At 36.0% G+C, this 22,439-nt stretch overlaps 1 protein-coding gene across 4 annotated transcripts in view; it reads right to left on the bottom strand.

Moving 5' to 3' along the window:
• Window positions 1-22,439, bottom strand: part of osbp2b (oxysterol binding protein 2b) — a 67,745-nt gene that overhangs the window by 19,986 nt on the left and 25,320 nt on the right. For 3 of the 4 annotated variants that reach the window (XM_051111219.1, XM_051111220.1, XM_051111222.1), the window contains one exon: window positions 2,542-2,792. In XM_051111219.1, the coding sequence (XP_050967176.1) occupies window positions 2,542-2,792 (251 nt within the window). Of the gene's footprint in view, window positions 1-2,541; window positions 2,793-13,357; window positions 13,744-22,439 lie in introns of those variants that run through there. The other variant, XM_051111221.1, reaches the window with a different exon arrangement.

Below are 22,439 nucleotides of genomic sequence, written 5' to 3'. Positions count from 1 at the left end.
GGCTCTGCCTTCATTGATTACGGACGAAAAAGAAAAACAATCTTTGATCCAGGTATCTGTAACATCATTTGTCTTTAGAGCGAAACTGAACATACAATTCGAAAACAAGACATTAAGATTTTCTCTCAAAAAATTCAAAGCACAGCTGCTGGACCGGAGCTTGTTTTAGAAATAGGTCTGTTTGATGAAGTATGGTTGGGTAAGAGAGCTAATACTGGATTAAATTCAACATTGTCCATTGTTATAAATGAACTACAATTTCTCCTCCTATTATTTCTGAACATGACCGCAGCACTAAGGACAGAGGAAAATACTGTCCCGATGATTAAAGACAATAAATAAAACCAGTCCTAAATTTGAACAAACTCAGACAGCGCTTAGATTCATTGTTTCAAAAAAAAAAAAAAAAAAAAAAATTCTCCTGCGCCAAGAATAAAATGGTTTTATATTTAAAAATACATACAGTCCTATCAGTTATATTCTCAGTATACACATTTCAAACATATAGTAGGGTACAACGGGGCTAAAGGCACACATTAAGAAAAAATGTGCTTTTCACTGCGCTCAAAATATATGATTGCAGAAAAAAATATACATGTTTGTATTTAACATTTATGGAGCAACAGATTTTGTGTGAGAATGAATCATACAAAGTGGTTTATTTTGATTAAAAATCTTATAAATGTATGAGGAGGCAAGGGGGGGACACAGGGGCCAAAAGGCATTTTTTTAATAATGTCTAAGTTAATACTTGTTTAGTATTAACAATCACTTTAGCGAAGTTTGTACTATTTTCTGCTTATTTTGATAAATAAAAGACTTCATTTTTGTTCAATAAATATACTGTCATTAAAATATGTTAATATAAAAAATATGTATTTAAAATACAGAAACAAAATCATTTTCAAAAGTAAAGATTCTGAAAGCAAGATCCCATAATAATTTAATATAGATTTACAGTAGTAACAACAAATTACATTTTAATTTATGATATGATTATTTTTTATTTTTAAATATGATGGTTTCATTTTAAACATAGTGATTATCTCTAAGAAGGACACCCAACATAATATATGATATTTACCATCTGAATCTAACCATGTCAACAAATGGAAAAGTCAGCCATCTATTAATTACTGTGCATTTTAGTCCTAACAGCAGGGGTGCTTTTTACCCCAAATACCATACTTATACATATTCTTTCACTATTTAAAACCATTGCTTTAATTATCTTAAACAATACTGAAAATCATTAAGTAGACCTTTGTCTCAAAATATGTTCAATAACTTTAGTGCTTCTCATCTCCTACTTAAATCTACAACATTTTTAAAAACATGAAATATTAGATCAAGTAAGCACAAAATCAACTTTGAGCTGCTGCCCACGATCGCGTCAAGGATCAGACAAATTTGCATGTGCATCTTGAAAAGCGAATGTTTTTAGTGGCTTTAAGGAAAATAAAATCAAAAGCACTTTTTACCCCAGGACACCTTTAGCAAAGTCGTACCCTACCATTCAAATATTTAAGTTAGTTATGTTCACCAAGGCTACAGTTTAAACAAAAACACAGTAAATTATTACAAAAGAAAACTGAATTATTACACCAGTTTTCTATATTAATAGGTTTTAAAAATAAATTTATTCCTGCAGTGGCCATTACTCCAGTCTTCAGTGTCACATGATACTTTAGAAACTATTGTAATATGCTGATTTGCTGTTTAATGCTGTTGTTAAATTACTGTATTTTTTTTTCAGGGTTATCAAGTTTGTTTGAAATAAAAATATTTTGTAACAATGTACATCTTTACTTTCACTTTTGATCAATTTAATGTGTCCCAGCTAAACAAAATTATTTTTCTTTAAAAGTTTCTTTAAAAAGAATTCTGACCCCAAATTTTTAAAAAGTTAGGTCTATACAGGTGGAGCTGGGGAAGGTGGAGGGTTTCTGAACTGTTATGCAACTGCTATAGCAAGCACTGGCTGAGTATTTGAATGCTGAGCAGCAAGCTCATTGGCTGCTGATACGAAAAGAACCAATCAGCTGCACTATGTGAATAAGATGTCATTATGTCAGACTGAGGCTACATTTATACTAGTGCGTTTTCATTTTAAAACGTGTAACTGTTGCTATGGTTACGCCTGTTTTTTACACTACTCTAACGTTTTCGACCCTTGAAAATGGAAACTCTGCAGACATTGTTTTAGTTTGAAAACTCTGGAGTTGCGTTTCAGTGAAGACGGACCAAAACAGAGACTTTAGAAAACGATGGCGTGGCTGCCCACATTTGCTCTGCATATCCTTGACGACCGCGTAAACAATAACATCATGCTCATTATGAATGGTGATGTGACATGCGTTTTTGGTTGTGTAGTGTGGACAGAGATTGTTTCTGAAACAGTGAAAACGTTAGGGTAGATGAGGATCGTTTTCATTTTAAAACTGTGTTTTAAAACGAAAACACACCAGTGTAAACATGGCATTAGAACCTATTGGATTGACCATCTAGAGTTTCATGACAGAACTTTGGATTTCTACTTACATTGATCATAGCATTGGAGGTGATGCGAAAGAGGGTGGCTCTCTCGTTGACAGCCTTGATTTTCTCTCCTCCCTCCAGAGGCACACGTAAGGTCTCGAGCTCACTCAGAGACCGCTGCAGCGCCGCGCCGTGCTTGGCTATCAGGTCATTGCATGTACTCAAGTCATCCAACTTACTGGCCAGGGTCTTGAGAGTGCCCTGGATCTCACTGTGGTCTGACTGAGAGGTGGGCTCCTCGTCCGCAGAGTCATCTACACAGAGAGAAACAGAGAGAGAGAGACAGAATAGAGGTTATGAGAGTAAATTTCATTCTTGGTTAAACTATTCCTTTAAAGCATAAAAATACATCCCAAGAACACAATGTCCCCACAATGTGTTTTCCAGCTGTTCACATTAACAAGTCAGAGACAACAGCTCCTCTAATTTCCCTCATTAATTAATGCTGATTTTACAGGTGGCTCAGGCCCCAATGGCAGGCACCCCAGTCGACATTACCATAGTCACTTATGCAAACAGAGCACAAACAACCACTTCAACTTAGACACACACTCTCTAGATGGTAAACAGCTTAAGGGATAGTGACTACCCACAAAATATTATCTGCGAAGAAACCTGAAAGTCTCAGATATCCAAATGCCACATGGTCTCAAGTGGCATGACTCATCTGTTGACCGTATGATTGGGACTACAGAGTTTGTCAGGGACAGTAAATAGCATCGTGCTGAACAGGTAAACTCATTTACTCAGCAGTCCACTTTAACAGCTTCATTGCGTTTATACTCGCATTCTTGCAAACTGTTCTAACTCAGACTTTCCCAACTGTAGATTTTAAATAAAGATTAATGATTTGTCAGATGTTTAGTGTTGGTGACACTTAGGTCATGCAGTGATTTAGTTCATTAACAGCCAAACTTTAGTCTGCCGATTGTATTTGGGCTTTAAAATGCATAATAGTTGTCCATTTGTGAAGATTATCTCAAAGGGAACTCCGGGTACGAAGACTTGTATTGCTTAATATAACATATGCAGTAGAAAACCCATGAAAGACACCTGTTGCTATTTTTACTGCAACACAACTCAAATGCACAACTCAGAAAATAAAATGCTGAAACAATGCCACATTTTGTGGCCTTTGGTTATAATTTTTTTGTAAGTCTTCACTGCTTTTCTTAGCGAGAAGAAGAGGAGAAAAGAAGAGGAAAATGCCTGTGGACGAAAAAAAACGTTCTAAAGACCTGCGTCTTTGTTCTTTCCACTTTAGCCCTGATACCTTTGAGACTTTAAACAGACCACAGCTACTGAAAGAGCTTACAAATGGCAGAGACAAGAAATGCTAGATACCCTCCTGGCAGGATGTAAATATGCAGACGCTTGTCATGAAAGCCACTGAAGCAGTTTGAAGCAGCATGGATTTCACTTGATATTCAGGGATGATTAGACTCCTTGTGGGGAAATCAATGATACAGCATTTGGTTTAAGCCTACACTTAAATCCATTGCATCTGTAAGCTCCTTCAGTAGCTGTGGTCATCGGATCAGTATTTTATTTTCCAAGTTGTGTTGCAGTAAAAATAGCAACAGGGAGTGCCAGTAGCTCACTGAGTGAAACTATTTCATGTAATCGAAATAACGGTACCCCCCACAGTCCAAAATATGTATAAAATGAAGTGGATTTTTTAAATAATGTAAATCTTTCATGGGTTTTCTACTACTACATATTTTAATAAGAGACATCATTTGTTATATTAATGCATACAAGTCTTAATACCAGGGTAAACAGCATGTAAGAATGAACATTTGTTGGTCACAGAGCTTATTTTCTGTAATAATTAATAAAGCTAATCGAAAAAAATCCTATTGGCATTTGCCAAGGGAACCAGTGTAAGGCTAACTTTGTTGGCCTACAAAATTACATTATTCTCTATACTGAAAGATGCACACAAGCTTTTTTTGCATGCAAGTTCCCAAAAACATTTCAATTGAATTGAGATCTGGAAATAGATTTGGGTATTGCAAAACCTCTTTCTTCCAAGCCATTCCCCTTTTTATACGATGCTGCTTTCATTTCAATAGCTGTCAGTTTAAAAAAGAGCCAGAAAAGCTAACTTAGTGTGCCTTCACTAGTCATCAGCATCACTTGTGATGTCTACGCTTTAAACATTTGCTAGTGGATAGGACGTGCTAAAAATAAATGATAAATCATTTGGATGCCCAAATGTGTTCACTTTGCATTGTTCCACAGCTGCCATCATTAAAGTCCATTGGCATGTGTGGACACGCTCTGGCTCCCTTTCAGTGTCAGAAGTGGCATAAATCTAGAGCAAATGGAGAAATATCATCAGCGCAGAGTTGAGATCCTGATGCCAAGTTAAGGCCATGACAGGATCATGCGACATGGACACAACAAGACAGCTACTCACAGTCAAGTTCATTACACCACACTAATAATACAATGAATTTAGAAAACACATGTTCACAAGAAAAGAACACTGTCACTCATCTTTGACAAAAGAAAGAATGTTTGGAAAAAAAGTGCGTGTGAGAAAAGAAGACATGGCAACCTCGTTCAGAGCAGCGGAGCGGGGCAAGGGTGAGATTGATTTGACTGTGTTTGTTCCTCCTCAGCAGAGAGCAGAGGGGCCGTCAGCAAACTGTTCAGAGACTGAACACATTAACCTTCTCATGACTCAACAATAACATACGCAGATAGAAAACATGGAGTGTGGAGGAAGAGGGGTTACTTCAGGGCACTTCCTGTTGAAAGAAGTTTAGTGACACACTAACTAAATGAGAGTCTTCTATGACCTAATACCAGATTAAAACAGTAATTATTATGCATTAAACAGGTCTCTCCTGCTTTTCTGTTCATTGTTGTGCTGGTGGATGCCAGATCAGCCACTGGCCTTGAGACAGTTACTGACTAAATGAATCTAAACAGCAGCAGAATGACATTTTGAGGGTCTAAACGCCAGCATGGGGAAAACGGTCAATGAAAACGTCCATTTCTAGAGCTTCTTCTTTTCTCTCTTTCCATTAGCCATTAACACACAGACATACACTGGCTGATTCTGCACATACAACACATATTTGTGAGCTGTGTGACTGCTGACAGAGGAATCTGTGGGTATGTTCCTAACAGCATATTACCATACCAAGTGCTTTTTGTGCAGTATAGGCCTATATTGTGCACAGTATGCAAATTTGATCGACATTTGGCATTTGGCAAAATGTACAGTGTCCCACAATGCAATGCAAAGAGTTTATATATTCCCTTCCTCTGTGGTGTTTAATCCTGAGCACACACATTTCACCAAGTATTCACCCTGTCACTCTTCAGCTTTAGAAGAGCTGCTGATGAAGGTCTGAGGGTAATGTGCAGCTGGCGTACGGTAATTCTGCTGTGTGCTAGAGATTGCAGCTCATTTCCACAGCAGCTTCTCAGTCTGGGAGCCATTCGACAGAAGGACAGAGTGGCTTGCTATTTTATAACATATACAGGCCTTAACCTGTTGCAAGGCACCAGTCAGCGTAGAGGTCTGTTTCTAGATGTGTGTCACAGTCATCAAACTGCACACACAAATATCTATTTACACATTACAGAAAAAGTAGTAGAAAATAGTAAATGCAAACCCATACAAATCCTTCTGGCACCATCTGTCTTACTTACATCTAAAATCGGCTTAACATCAGATTATGGAATAACACGAAATGGTACTTTAGTAGCATCCTGGATCTCTAAACACCACACACCACATATTTTCTCTGAGTACAATCAACCTTTTGACCATTGCATTTTCCCTGGGTTCAGCTGTACGTCTGAAATAGGAACATTTAAACTAAGTATGATGTACAGTGAATATGTCAAGGAGCGCAACCTACCAGGATGCGATAATTGGGTAATAAATCTGACAAAGGAATTACTTCTGAATTAATAAATGTATAAGCTGTTCACATGCCTCCAGATTTACTGAAGTAATGCCACAGACAGCAATAATTGACATTCACATAAGATTTAAAAGGGTTTTCAAGTTTTACTCAAAAGATTAAAAAGAATTTCTAAGAACTCATGTACAGCAAGAAGGTGGGATAAACTCTACTCTGTCAGCTTTCACTGTGAGATTGCAAACAGAAGATGCTTAAAAAGAGGACAGAGTCTCCTAGCAAAGCTCGCCTTGCAATTCATTTTTGTTTGTTTGTCAGCATTTTTGTCTTTATTGCATAAGATAGTCAAGACTTCACAGTAAGTAATACTTCTATATAATATATAGTAGTATATATTTTCACCCATTTTAAGTATAGCCATTTGTAAATTTTATGGTTCAGGCTTCCAGTCTCATCTGCATCCAGCTATTTTTAGCTGTACAAAACAGCTTTTTTTTTTGCTTGATATTGCAAATATGTTGTACCATATTATTTTAATGTATCATCTTAATTATGAACACACTGGTTTGTAGTGCAAACAGTTTTACTGTTTACTGCACGTTGTTATTCTTCTCGTTATTACCCATCAGTGGCTAATGAACCGGAAGCTTCGCCCGCATGCTTGCTTCAGCGTTGAAGAATAACAAGGTGGATAGAAAATGCTAGAATGTCACTCCAATATTAAAAAAATTCTATACTAAGTCAGTTACTTTGCCTTGTGCATGTCAAAGGAAACTTCCTAATCGCCAAACACTTTTGGAAAGCATGATTTAGCATTTATTTACAGTTATTTATACAGGATCTATAAATGCAATCTCACCATCTTTCGTCTATTTGAGTGACAAAAGCTGCAGAAGGCAGAAGAACATCAACACCTGAACAGCCAGATCAGATGGACATGCTGCAGATGAAACATGATGATGCAGATTATGTAGCACTGCAATGAGCAGAAGGCAGTGTTCAATCTTCTCCAGCCACTCGTGAGTCTATGAAACATACATCACCTCCACAACAAATGAAATAACTTCATAAATGAATCTACAGACTATGCCTACCTACTGAAAATGAGCAAAAAATAACTTTAATTAAAAACTGTGTTATTAAAAAGTTATTATACGGTAATAAAGACTAAGGCAATATACAGGCAGAGGTGCAATGTTTGAAAAATAACTAGGTATAATAATAAGAAGTACAAAAATTGTATTCAAAATGAATAACATATAAAGCAGCTAGTAAAAAAGACAAAAATCAGCTGTGCTAACCTACAGTATAATGTAGGGATGGGACGATAAATCGTTGCAACGCGAATCGAGAAATGATTCAGCATTGATTTGAGATTTTCCAAACACATTGCAATTCTTTCTCAAATCGATTCTGAGCTTAGTTTTGAACAGCAGACTGCTTGCTTTAGAAACAGCCGTGCTCTGCTTGTTTCCAAACCCATACACGCACTTGAACCTAAAATAATCATTTATACAATTTGAAAAGGCTGAAGCGAATTTCAAGGGTGTTCACAGTGGGCTGTGTTTACAATAATCTCGCGTAATAAAAGCATTCTAAGCCGAGGTGAAATTACATGACTCAGCCGAACGCACAAGTTCTCTTCAGCACTCTTCTTCATGAGCATTTGAGTGTGAAAAAAAAATCATTAGAATATTAAGCAAAGATCACGTGCCATGAAGATAGTTTGTAAACTGCCGACCCTAAATATCAAAACTTAATTTTTGATAAGTAATATGCATTGCTAAGAACATCATTTAGACAACTTTAAAGGTGATTTTCTCAATATTTAGATTTTTTTGCACCCTCAGATTCCAGATTTTCAAACAGTTGTATCTCGGCCTAACAAACCATACATCAATGGAAAGCGTATTTGTTTAGCTTTCAGATGATCTCAGTTTTAAAAAAAAAACTGACTCTTATGACTGTTTTTTTGGTCCAGGGTCACATATGAAAACATTCAAAACAGTGTTTTTGGAAAGTTGGTTGCTGTAATTAAATTATAGCTGTGAAGGTAGAAGCTGTGTCACAGCCATTTGATCTTTGCCTGGGCACAATGACTGGGATACCTTTAAGAATAATCTGCCATTCTTAAGTCATTTATCTGAATATATGCCACGGATGCTGGGAGCTCACAGCAAGTGATGGACTGTGCTGTCTTCACCACCCTCTGCAGTTCCTGGCATTGAAATACAGAACGGTTTCTGTGCCACGCAAGTGATGCAGATGTTGGGAATACTCTCAATCATACATCTGGAGAGTATGTCAGAGTCAGTGGTGACATGCCAATCTTTCCAAGGTTGTTTGATACTCTGGAGTTACACTGCATTCTGCTCCTACATAATTTTATTGCTATCTGCTAAATGCATAAATGCATTATTAAATGTACTGAGAAAAACAGGTGCTGGCGTGTTTTCTTCCTTGCTGCTGTTCTGCTAGCCAGACTCGAAATCCCTCAAGTGGCATCAGATCCATCAAGGACAATGAGAGAGTGACAGTAGGCAGTCTCAGCCATATCATGATTGACAAATCAGTAAACCTGATTAAGGGCTCTGAATAATCACTGTCATTTCTACTTTCAGTCACTAAATGGTATATTTACACATCAGTTGCTTAACCCTTTAACTGTCACCCCCATTTTTTAACAGAGACAACATAAAAGTGCACTATTCAAACTTAAATGGTTATAATTCATGAACAAATACATTTTGTAATATGATTTTAAGCTCCCATTTCCATAGTAATGCAATGTCTGATTTTAAAATGGCTTTCAAAGGATGAATTTTGAGGTTTTTAGCTTTCAAATGATTTGTAATTTCTGATGAAGTTATGATGTAGATTTTTGAGGTGGTAAAATATCTATTTAGGAGTCTCAGACCTTTCCAACGATATATAGTTTGCCATGAGTAGATTAGTATTTATTTGTAATATAGTGAAGTAAACTTAGGCGTCCCACTGAGGGGACGGTGATAGTTAAAAGGTTAATAAAACTAGTTTTGAAATAATATACATACTGGAGATACTGGAGATGCTCAATTTAGAGCAGAATGGAAATCTTTCACAGCTTCTTAATATGTCACTCAAAATTAATGAGAGTAGAGGTCATGTACTGATAACAAAGCTTGGTATTGACTCATGGATTAATCGATGTAATACTTTATATAAGGACTGGCACCGCTGCTGCGAATCAACATTACTTACTGCTGGAAACAGTAGTTTCCCAATAAGAATGAGCAGGCATATAATGACGAGACAACAATTAACTAAATTACTGGGATTCTCTTTGCAAATCACTACTTTTGACTGTAAGATGTCTAAGCTGACTATTAAGATGTTAACGGTCACTAACACCCCCACTATTAGAACTGCAATGAACTTGCAGGATTTAACAACACAACAGAGACAATAATATTACATCATGATTCTAATGGAATTCATACTGTCTGAAACTTATCTGAAGAATAAAATGATTTGGATAAACTGACTAAACTAAATCACATGCTGAAATGATCATCAACCCTGCCATCATGTTACATTTCAAACTCAATCCAAAACCTGAATGACCAGATGCAAAGAAGTCATGCACATTAACTAGAAATGTCTAATGATGTGATATTTTTGTTACTGTGTAGCTGAAATTACTCTCTCTTAAAGCAACTTTTGAATGTTTTCTATATTTAAAACAGTCTTTTAATTAGGCTACTAGCTAGTGGTTGCTGTGTTATACAGAATGATCACTATAAGTTTAAGTTTGCAAGTGAAAAAGATGCTTTCATTATTTTCCTGAGATGCATCAATGCATTTATGCAGATAAACACAAACTATATTGCATTAACTGACCTGTCATACTGTATAATTGTCTCAACATACTGCACTCTACCATAATTAACATCTTTCATCCCCCTATCCAACTTACAACAGACAGATAAAACGAGTATGTATTTCTAGTATCTATTTCTAGTAAAAGCTGACAAGTGGTGTTTTCTAAAAACATGTGAAGGTTATTGACTAAATAAACAGGCTGCTGTATAACTGCATCATTGATTTTTGTGTGGAGGACATACAGGAGACAAGGGCTTAATTTTCAGTTCAAAATAGAGCAAAGATTATCACTCTGACAACTCAACGAGAAACAGATCACACACTCACAGAGCCGTATGTACAGTCACAGATTACAGTCTGCATGCTTGTTTTGTACACATCAGTGCAATAGTCACAGATGGACAGAAAGCTTGTGGGTCAATCCTGTTGGAACAGGGGTATCAGAACACATGAAAATAATCAAGCAATAATGTCTTAAGACAGTGAATGTGCATGTTTGCATAGTCTCATGATAACCATTGTATGCATGGAGGAGATATATTCTTTATGTCACTCTGACCCACAAGTCTCTTTCTCACACACAAAATGTAGAGCACAGTTAATGATGCAAGACCGTAAATGACCTGAGAAATAAAGAGAGAAAGGTAAAATACTATTTTAAAAAGCATAGTTTGACCACTAAAACCAGGAAATATGGCCCAGACACTTCTTTCGTCAAAAATTCATACATGTCAAACTTCCTCACTGGAAAAAACTGCTGAACTGTCCATTTACAGCGAAGGTTCACTAAAGTTCAATAATAAAAATTCTGTCTTCATTCTGTATGATTATCTTCTGCAGAAGACAAAACAAGATATTTTGAAAAACACTGGTAACCAAACAACACTGACTTTCATTTCTCAAAATACTAGAATTTTAATTTCTTTAAAGCTGAAGTGCTCCATTTTTCAATTTTAAATCATTTTCTTATTCTTTTAAGTCATTTGTAGGTAGATTTCCCTGTCCCCCAATAATCAGATTGACCTATGTGTGACCCTGGACCACAAAAGTAGCACGGGTATATATATATATATATATATAGCTATAGCCAACAAGAAATTATATGGGTCAAAATTGTTTTTATTCCAAAAATCATTAGGATATTAAGTAAAGATCATGTTCCATGAAGATATTTTGTAAATTTCCTACCATAAATATATCAAAACATAATTTTTAATTAGTAATATGTGATTTTGACTTTTTTTTTTTGCACCCTCAGATTCCACGTTTTCAACAAACCATACCAATGGAAAGCTTATTTATTCAGCTTTCAGATGATACATAAATATAAATTTCATAAAATTAACCCTTATGACTGGTTTTGAGACAAAACCAGTCTTAAGTTGTTGGGGTATATTTGTAGCTATAGCCAAAAATACATTGTATGGATCAAAATTATTGATTTTTCTTTTTTGCCAAAAATCATTAGGAAATTAAGTAAAGATCATGTTCCATGAAGATATTTTGTAAAATTCCTACTGCAAATATATGAAAACTTAATTTATCCTAACAAACCATGTATCAATGGAAGGCTTATTTATTCAGCTTTCAGATGATGTATAAATCTCAATTTTGAAAAATTATGACTGGTTTTGTGGTCCATGGTCACAAATGTGAACACTTGACTTTGTTATTACCCAGTGGTTTCATCTGTCTCCAGCAGTAGGATCATACCAATTTTGGTCTTAATCTCTGGCATATCAGTTTCCTTAAACTCAAACTCTATGGGAATCTCAGTCCAGCACTGTTGAAGGTCACACAGCTGCTGCTTGAGGAGCTCAGGAATCATCCTAGACAACGACTGACTTTCACTGATCACCCTGCTACAACGAAAGGGTCATGACACTTCATGCCCTGTAACATAAAACCATGTCATGCTAATCTATAATCTATCACATACTAAGTACACCTTGTGCAGTATACTATTTATGCACTGCAACAATAATTTGAAGCAGATCACACTCACACAAGTAAAAAAAAAACAATACTGTGCATAGTTTGCATTTCATACACAAGCACTGAGGGTCAGTGGATATTTGAGAAGGCCAGACAAAAATAAAACAATTGCAGTTATTGATTCTTCCGTATATGTTCTATAAACATCATCACACTGCAGCATTAAGCATGTAACAGTATTAAACAGCATTAAGAAGCACAAGCTCTCACATCTTTGTACACTGTACACTAATGTTTAAAAGTTAATACTTCTACAAGTGTGCATTCAACTAAAAGTTACAGTGTAATGTTACAAAAGATTTAGATTTCAAATAAATGCTGTTCTTTTGAACCTTCTGTTTGTCAAAGAATCTTGGGGAAAAAATAGTGAGCAGCAAAACTGTTTCCAACATTGATAAATGAGAAATGTTTCTTGAGCACCAAATCAGCATATTAGAATGATTTCTGAAGAATGATGTGACACTAAAGAACATAGAGAGTAATGGCTGCTGAAAATTCAGCTTTGCTATCACAGGAATACGTTACATTTTAAAATACATCAAAATAGAAACTAAATATTTTAAATTGCAATAATATTGTTTTACTGTATTTTTAACCAAACTGTGGTGAGAATAAGACATTCAAAAACGTTTAAGCTTAGTTAATGTTTTTTGGAATGACATAACATTCAAGTCTCTTCTATCAGTGTTAATCACAAACCTTATTTTATTCCTAAAGGAAATTCCCAAACACAATAAGCCAGGTTGGCCTACAAATTGACGTCATGACTGAATAGCTGTCCTATACTGCAGAAGAGCTTATTCGCAAGTCACAATACTGACAGCAACATTCAAATCTACGCACAAATACAATTCGGAGAGTGACTCAGAGAAAGCGAGAAAGTCAAGCGCCACAGCGAAGTCAAGAACATCATGGGCGTTACAGTGTGCTTGGAGACGTCAGTCAAGCTCTGAACATGAAAATGTGGCTGGGAGAGAAAGTGCTGACCCTGCACTACCTAGCAAGAAGACCAGGAGATCAAAAATCACAGACATTGATTAAAGCACAACACAGTTCGAGTTTTATCGGTCATATCCTACCTCTGAGGCAGGTGAGGTTCAGGAGATGACAGAACGAAGAGGAGCGAGTCGGGGCCCGTACGAGAGCGAGAGGAGCAGGGGCATGCGATAAAGACGAGGAAGTGTCATCTCTTCCTCCTCTTCCTCCGGCGGGAGCACACTGACTGTGGCTGAAGCGGCTTAGGCAGCCCGAGCTGCAGAAGGAGCGCACCGTTCCCGGCTCCCAGCATGCTCCACTCTTCATTCCACCACGCTACAGGCCTGCCGCTCCTCTTTCCCTCCTCTCCGCTCCACTCCGCTCCTCACGCGCTCGCATACACTTACGCAACCAACCGCTGCACAGGAAGTATGCCGGACTACTATATCAGCTGGCTGAGTGCAGGGGGAAGCGGCCACACTGCTGAGTCTTCTCATCCGGCATCACACCAGCGTGCGCATGCACGCGCACTCGCCGTCATGCTGCAAAGGAGCAAACCCTTCTCTCTAGAGCCAGCGCAATTATAGACTTTAACGGCCTTGATTTCACATCCTCGCTATCCTGCCTCACCTTCACAACACGTACGCACACACTCCGATAGCGCAGCATATTGGCATTCCTCTCCTCGTGCACAGCTTAATGCAGTGTAGAGTAGGACAGCGCGATGGGGAGGGAGGGAGGGAGGGAGGGATACGGTAGTCTGCAGTACACTGCTGTCTTGACTGGAATAGACCGCTGAACACACCTTCTGTCCTTGCTTCCACACACACACGCCTCTTGCAATGGCTGTCCTGAGTTTAGTGATGAGAATAATATGTTTCGGTTACAATTTATTTTAGGGTGTCCTTGTTACAGTGTTATTATACATTCAAGTACTGACTTAGTAATATTAACAAACAAAATGTACTTACTATAGGGTTAGGGTTACAGTTAGGGTTTGGTTTAGGGTTGTTAGTTAATACTACAGTAAATACATGTAACATATGTAACAGGGACACTGTAAAATAAAGTGTTAGCTGTTTCTTCGCTTTCTGCGCTTTTATGCCCTAAGTTGATTTTTAGTAAAGCTAAACAAACCTCAGCTTGTTTTTTTCTTGTGTTTTGTAGCATAAAGGTCACATTAGATTAGCTCTTGGAAACCTAGTTTCATTTATTTTGCTACTTTTTAAATGAATGAATGAATTAAAATGTATCAGTTTAACCTTGTAACAGACTGTCCATTTTGAAACATTATAATAAAATGTGAGCCAAGACCACAAAACCAATCATAATGGTCAATTTTTTGAAACTGAGATTTATACATCATCTGAAAGTTGAATAAATAAGCTTTCCATTGATGTATGGTTTGTTAGGATAGGACAATATTTGGCTGAAAATATTTGAAAATCTGGAATCTGAGAGTGCAAAAAAACATTGTCCAAATTAAGTCCAAATTAAGTTCTTAGCAATACATACTACTAATCAAAAAAGTTGATATATTTATGGAACGAAATTTACAAAATATCTTCATGGAACATGATCTTTACTTAATATCCTAATGATTTTTGGCATAAAAGAAAAATTGATAATTTTGACCCATACAATCTATTTTTGGCTTTTGCTACAAATATACCTGTGTTACTTAAGACTGGTTTTGTGATCAAGGGTCACATATGTCAAGGGTCACTATTTTAATGTTCATAGTGTGAAAATATTTGCAATTTTACACAAATTATGACTAACCCTCAGTTATGGTGTCATTTTCACTGCATCAGTCCAACCAGACAATCCTATTTCAAGTAGATTCTGTTTTTCCGTTTTAGATTTTTCTATTTTTGTTTCATCAGGCTCCATTCAATCATTATTTTGACAGTGCATAAAACAAGGGTCCTCAAACAGGGAACCACAGTCTGGTTTCAGGCCCTGCCCTGATTCCAGTTGGACCGCAATACATAATGATATTGGTAACACCGTTATACTGTTTCTAAAGTTTAAAGTAAGTAGTGCGTCAAAAATAGCAGTTATTTTAATAACAGTAGCAGAAACACTGTTAGCAGTAAAATTGATTGATCCACTGCAGAAAACGATAATACAGCAACTTAAATAATTTTTATTTGTCATATTCCAGCCAATCAAATAGACCAGGTTAGTGACAAGACGTTTATTTTTTTTTATTATTTAGTTAATAGATTTTTTTATTTTATTTTATTACTCATCAGCATGTTCATTAAAAAAATTATCATTTTTACTATTTATTATGACTTATAAAGTGTTAGATCTCAAGGAAAGGTAACTAAAACTTTGAAATTACTAGTTAGTCAACTAGATTTTAGTTAACATGAACTAAGAATGAACAATACTTCTACAGCATTTATTAATGTTAGTTAATATTAATTTCAGCCTTTACAAATTCATTGTTAATATCAAAAGTTGTGTTTGTTAACATTAGTTAATGCACTGTAAACTAACAATAAACTGTATTTTTATTAACTAACTTTAACAAAGATTAATAAATACTGTAATAAATGTATTGTTCCATTGTTTGTTTATGTTAGTTAGTACATTAACTAATGACATCTTATTGTAAAGTGTTACTAAAAAATTCTCAGGCACCATTGCATTTGCTTTCTTGGCCCAATATCCTTATCTTAGATGTCTATTTTGAAAAAACTAATAAATACATAAATAAAATATATTAGTACTAATGCTTAAGTGGAAATTTATAGCTATTCCAAGAAAGTAAATATGAGACCGTTCTTCTGCATTTAAAAATGCACACACCCATACACACTGTCCAGAAAACACTCTGTTCAGTCCCAGCAGTGCTCTGTGTCCGCTGCAATGCTCTGAATGTTTAAAGCAGGGCAAGGTCACTGATGTGTTGTAACAATCACACACAGACACACCAGAAGAATCGCCTGCCACTGTGCAACACACCATTACATTACTGCTGCAACGCAAGGTCACCTTCAGTAATGTGTGTGTGAACATCCTCAATTTATCCACACTGACAACTACAAAACAACATGGATACCAAAGCAGATGCCAGATACATACTAACAAACACATACACGCACATTGGTATTTCTTTCATTATGGGGGACATTCCATAAACACAATGGCTTTTCTACTGTACAAGCTGTATTTTCATCCCCTTACCCTATAACCCTACCCCTACAACTACAGGCATTTTTAGATTCTCAAAATACTTAATTCTATATGCTTTATAAGCTTGTTCCCTCATGGCGACCTAAAATAATTCCCACAAGGTCAAAATTTACTGGTATTACTAGACTTGTGGGGACAATTATAAATGAAAACTTCTGACACGTGAAAGTGTTTGCGCCTGCTCTTTATGAGCCATTTTTAGACCCAAATCAAACAATGGTTTTTAATTCCATGCTGAAAAAGGAGACTTTTTCACCTTCCCCCTACGCAGCCGTTTCAGACTAGCGCTTACCAGGCCTGTGTTGCTGTGCTGAAGACTAACAGCAACAGTGACTCAGTCTAATAATTGGCAACAGAAATAAAGTGTACCAGATGAAGAGAATGAAGGGCATAGGCACACCAGAGACAGGCCTGTCGCAATTATTAAATGATCTCCTGACCGCAATTCGTTTCGTGCATCTTTAAATTCCATCATTAGATGTTTTCATGCAAATAAGCAAATTTGCCAAACTCAAAGACCAACACACATACATTTCAAGCTATGGCGAAGATAACATTTGAACAGGGCCTTATTAATGCATTTGTTTTGGTTTAAAACAAACCTAACCCTATGCGTCATGAACCCCCTGCTGGAAGGGGGAATGTGTGTGTTTTTTTTAAGTTCAGACAAGCTCTCTAACTTCTATCCCTGACGTATACAACTAGATGAAGGATAACAAACTTCTATCCCTGACGTATACAACTAGATGAAGGATAACAAAAAAGTCTTTTACTCAAGTACTAAAGTCATGGGGTCAAGCTCAAATATGCTCATATATATAAACAGAACCATAAATTATTTCATCACAGCCTGCATTTTTGCAAAACGACACCAGAGCAGCACACAGCCAGCACTCTTGCAGGATGTCTTTAGGCTGCTATGCCAGATCGATCTGTAAAGCAGCTAAATATGTCTTGTATAACTATAGATAACACCTTTAACACAAATACTGCAGTCAAGCTTGAATAGTCACAATGGAACTGCTGTAAAAATTGAACAATAAGACAATTAAATTGAAATGATTTCTTTTAATAGTTAACAACTATATCATATTCTGTTAGAAATGAGAGAAAGAGAGATGGGGGGAGAGAGAGAGAGATGGATGGGTAGAAATGAGTTCCAGAGGAAATACAGATCTGAAAGATACTAAAAGAGGAGAGTCTATATTTAAAACCCAGCAGAAGGAGAAATCCACTGGAGGACAGGACTGATAAACGATTAAAGAAGTGCTTAGCTGATTTAGTGCGTGATGAATAGAGGCCTGAAAAATGACTGAAAATGAACAAATAAATGTTTCTGCCACTACCATATTATGGTCATTTCAAGAGAGTTCAGATCAACACGGCATAAAAAGCACATGCAATGTGAAGCATAGAATGGTGGGTGGAGGTGTGTGCCTGTCTATGTGTGTGTTTTTATCTGCCAGAGATACACTTTCTCTCAGAGGTATGATCTGAAAAGTCTAAAAGTGGAAAGTCAAAATCACAGGAACATAATCACAGGTTTAACACATTCTTATGGAGTGTTTATAGGACCCATCTTTAAAGAGAGGATAAGACTTCACAACCCTATACTCTTCAAATCAAGAACAGGATCATGAACAGAGATGTGAAATCACATCCAGCAGGCTTTTGTACACAGTAGTTTGCACAGATACTTAAACTTAAACACACATACTTAAAAATAAAATACAAAAATAATAATAAAATAAAAATAAATGAAAAATAAAATAAAAAATAAAACAGTAGTACTTCCGCAGAGTATCGCTGGCTCCTGCATTTTTTCCACTTATGCCTGAGTTTTTGCCTTGACTATGATCTTAAAGACCTTCTGATCTAAAAGCTTATGAATACTGCATTTTTAAAATATATACATAACATAGATTTAACTTTTTATTTAATATCTAAAAAAAATAATATTTCTTAAAGGATCAGTTCACTTCCAGAATAAACATTTCCTGATAATTTACATATCTGATGTTCATGTCTTACGCTTTTTTACGCAGATTTTTGTCTATATAGTGGACTTCAATGATTCCCAATGATTTAAACTTCTAAATTGCAGTTTCAATGCAGCCTTGAAAGACTTTACACGATCCTAGTCGATGAATAAGGGTCTAATCTAGTGAAACAATCAGTCATTTTCTTGAAAAAATGAAAATTTTTATACATTTTAACCACAAATGCTCATCTTGCACCAGCCCAACCTCACGCATTACATAATCACGTTGGAAAGGTCATGCACATCGAAGAGCTAGTGCAAGATGAGCATTTGTGGCTAAAAAGTATATACATTTTAATTTTTTTAAGAAAATGACCTATTGTTTCGCTAGATAATACCCTTATTCTTCAGCTGGGATCATGTAGAACTGTAGAAACTGCATTGAAACTGCAATTTTGAAGTTAAAACTGTTGGTAACCACAGACGTCAACTATATAGAGAAAAACCCTGGAATGTTTTCCTCAAAAACCTTCATTTCTTTGCAACTGAACATCTTGGATGACATGGGGGTGGGTAAATTATCAGGAATTTTTTATTCTGGAAAGTGAAGTAATCCTTTAAGTTTCATAAGGCTTTTTCCACATAAGCCTGAGACACAAGTCCATCAGTAAGTCCGAGAGCCAATCAGATGCAGCTTTAAAAAATACTGATTGGCCCCTGCTCACAGACTAATGAAACACACACAGACACTATGATTCCTCAATTACAGCCTGACACAACATCCCAGACTTAATCCACAAACGCCCCCATGCAATTACAGAAGCCCGTCGATAAACACACAAACTATGAATCACACAGACACACACACAGACTTCTTAAATCCTTGTGAATGTCATAGGAGCCAATATTCATAGAGGAAATAAACCCAGCATTAATCAGCAAGTCCATATAAGAGATACACAAGGCATCAGGAGTGTTTACACACAGATTGCCTGCTACCCGAATACATCAGTGGTGCGAAAACATGTCTCGGATCACACCAGCACTGTAAGTCACTCCTCTTTAGGTGACTTACAGTGACCTCTTTAGGTAACCTTTTGGCCCTGGAGACCCTGGCAGTAATTCAGCTGGCTGTTAGTGGAGCACCACTGACCTCACTGGTACATGCAGCGCCAAATGATCCAGAATACATTAGAATGCATTACTGGTACTGTATGGGACATGCAATTTTCTTACAGTTAGTCCACAACTTCTGACGCGTATCTTTCTTATTGAACTCGTTTACTCACGAATCGGAAGTCCATGAATTCCTTTTGTTTCTTCGTTTATTTTCAACATCAAACGCTGAACACTTCTTACAGTCTTCCTGCATAAATCCACTTGGGTTACAACAACTTATTTGCTGTATCTTGACGAACTGTGATCCCAGTTATGACTGTTTTTGATTACAGTCAAAAGCTTGTGTTCTCCAAACACTTATGTATCTTAATAACTTCTCACGTGTGTCAATAATCATGCAACTATGCAATTACGGAATGACATCACTAGACATGCGCAGTAAAAAACTAATACGAACTGAAAAATATACAGCATAATACAACACAAATTATGATAATCATAAATGGATGTTTAAATAATGAATTACGAAATATGGCTCTTACAGGTACAAAAACACCAGGATGCCTCTGATGTGCTGCATTATTATGATGACAGTTATATCAAATGACTGAAAAAAGTGTGAGTCTAAATATAAGGACACTGAGTGATGTTTGAGTTACAGCAGTCCAGAGACGATAATCAGATGCAGATGACATCTTATCTAAAAGAGCCACGAGACAGCAATCCAATTACTGAAGCCCAGATCAGACATGACTGATTATTTAAAACCACCTCAAGTACAAATAAACATGTTGCTCAAACGCACACACATTCTGCGGAGGTTTTGCTGCTCTTAGTCCATGTCTGTCCGGAGGGTATCTATTTGGTAGTGAACCCCTGACAAAATATACTTTTAAACTACAAACTAAAAATTATTCAGACACCAGATATAATTGTATAGTGGGTGCAGGGCACTATAGTTCATTTATGTAAGTGAGGATAGCAAAATAAAGTAAACTGTGACATATTATACCCAAAAATTATTCATACAGTGGGCTACCAGTAAAACTGATAACGATTTGGGACCAAAAATTATTCAGACACTTTGACCTGACCATGTTTTGCTTAAGTTTTTTTTCTTTAATTGCTAATTAGAGCTTTTTACACCGCAGACTGAACAAATTGAAGCCTTGCTTGGTAATTGGTAAACAAAGTATTTATGGTGGTATAAACATTGTCATATTAACAGTTGTCTGAATTTTTTTGGTTGATTGTAATCCATTGCATACCCTTCTATCAAAGTTATCTGACATTATCAAGATGAATTCATTCCAAATCTATGACTTTTTTTTTTTCAGTGAACACAAAAAGGTGAGTTTTTGTAAATATAATGCAAGTGAAATGAAAATGGGTCTGTGAAACTTGAAATATACAAAAAAAGTATCTTAAAGGAATCATCTGATGTTGCTAAAAATAACATTATTTTGCGTATTCGGTGTAATGCAATGTGTTTACACGGTTTGAGGTTCAAAAAACATTATTTTCCACATACTGAACATTATTGTTGCTCCTCCCTGGTCTGCCTTTCTGAAACTCGTCGAACGCGAAAGCTCATCATTCTGAAAAGCGCATATACATTTGGGAGGTATTATGCAAATCTTCCCACACCGTGACATAGACTAATTTAAAATATCTCTTTGGGTTTGAGATTTTAATCTTTGCAACTTTACAGATCTTATATGTGCACAAACAGCTTGTAACACTCCAAAGACAAAGGAAAACATGAAATCGCATCATACGACCCTTTTAAAAGTAATCCATTGCAAGTTGTGCATCATATTGCATGTCTTCAAGTCATATGATAGATTTGTGTGAGCCACCGTATGTCTAAAATGGACTATGAGCATCAAGCCAGTTTTATTAAACTAAACTTTAACTAAAACTATTAAAATCACTTTATGTAACTGAAATAAAGCTGAAACAAAGTATAAATATTAGATGAAAAAAATCAGCAAAAAAAAGAAATGTTGACTTAGCAACAACTAAAATGAAATAAGCTCTAAAAATCAAGGTCTGAACATCAGTTTTGAAATGACTGAAACTAAAACTTAAATTAAAAAAATGTAAACGAAAATTAAAATGAAAACCGAAAAATATTAAAATAAATGATAATTCACACTATTAATAAATACTATAAAAGTATATAAATAACAAATATAACACTGTATCAACACCATCTGACATTCTTAAATAGATAGTTCACTCAAAAATGAAAATTCTGTCATTAATTTCTCACGCTCATGTCGTTCCAAACCTGTAAGACCTTCGTTCATCTTTGGAACAAAAATGAAGATATTTTTGTTGAAATCTGAGAGTTTTCTGATGCACGTTGAAGACTGACTCGGAAGAGATGAAATCGTTAAATGAAGCTGTTATTTTTGTTTTCTTTAAGCACAAGAAGTATTCTCGTAGTGTCATAAAATTAAGGTTGAACCCACTGATCTATATATAATGATCAGTGGCTGAACCACTGATGTAACATGGACTATTTTAACAATGTCTTTACTACCTTTTTGGGCCTTGAATAAGGTAGTTGTGTTGCTGTCTGTGCAGGCTCAGAAAGCTCTCGGATTTAATCAAAAATATCTTAATTTGTGTTCCAAAGATGAACGAAGGTCTCACAAGTTTGGAACGACGTGAGGGTGAGAAATTAATTACAGAATTTTCAATTTTGGATGAACTATCCCTTTAACCAACGGCAAAAGCCATTGAATCTCATGTGTCTTCTGATCAAGTGTCATTAACATTAATGATATCCTGTTTGATTTAAAAACTAAAGCAGAGGGGAACATTGTTTAACAAATTTTAGTTGTTTTATCACATTGCTATCCCACACATGA

This window comes from Labeo rohita, chromosome 5, assembly GCF_022985175.1.
Source record: "Labeo rohita strain BAU-BD-2019 chromosome 5, IGBB_LRoh.1.0, whole genome shotgun sequence".
NCBI lineage: Eukaryota > Metazoa > Chordata > Actinopteri > Cypriniformes > Cyprinidae > Labeo > Labeo rohita.
This window is presented reverse-complemented; position numbering and strand designations above follow the sequence as displayed.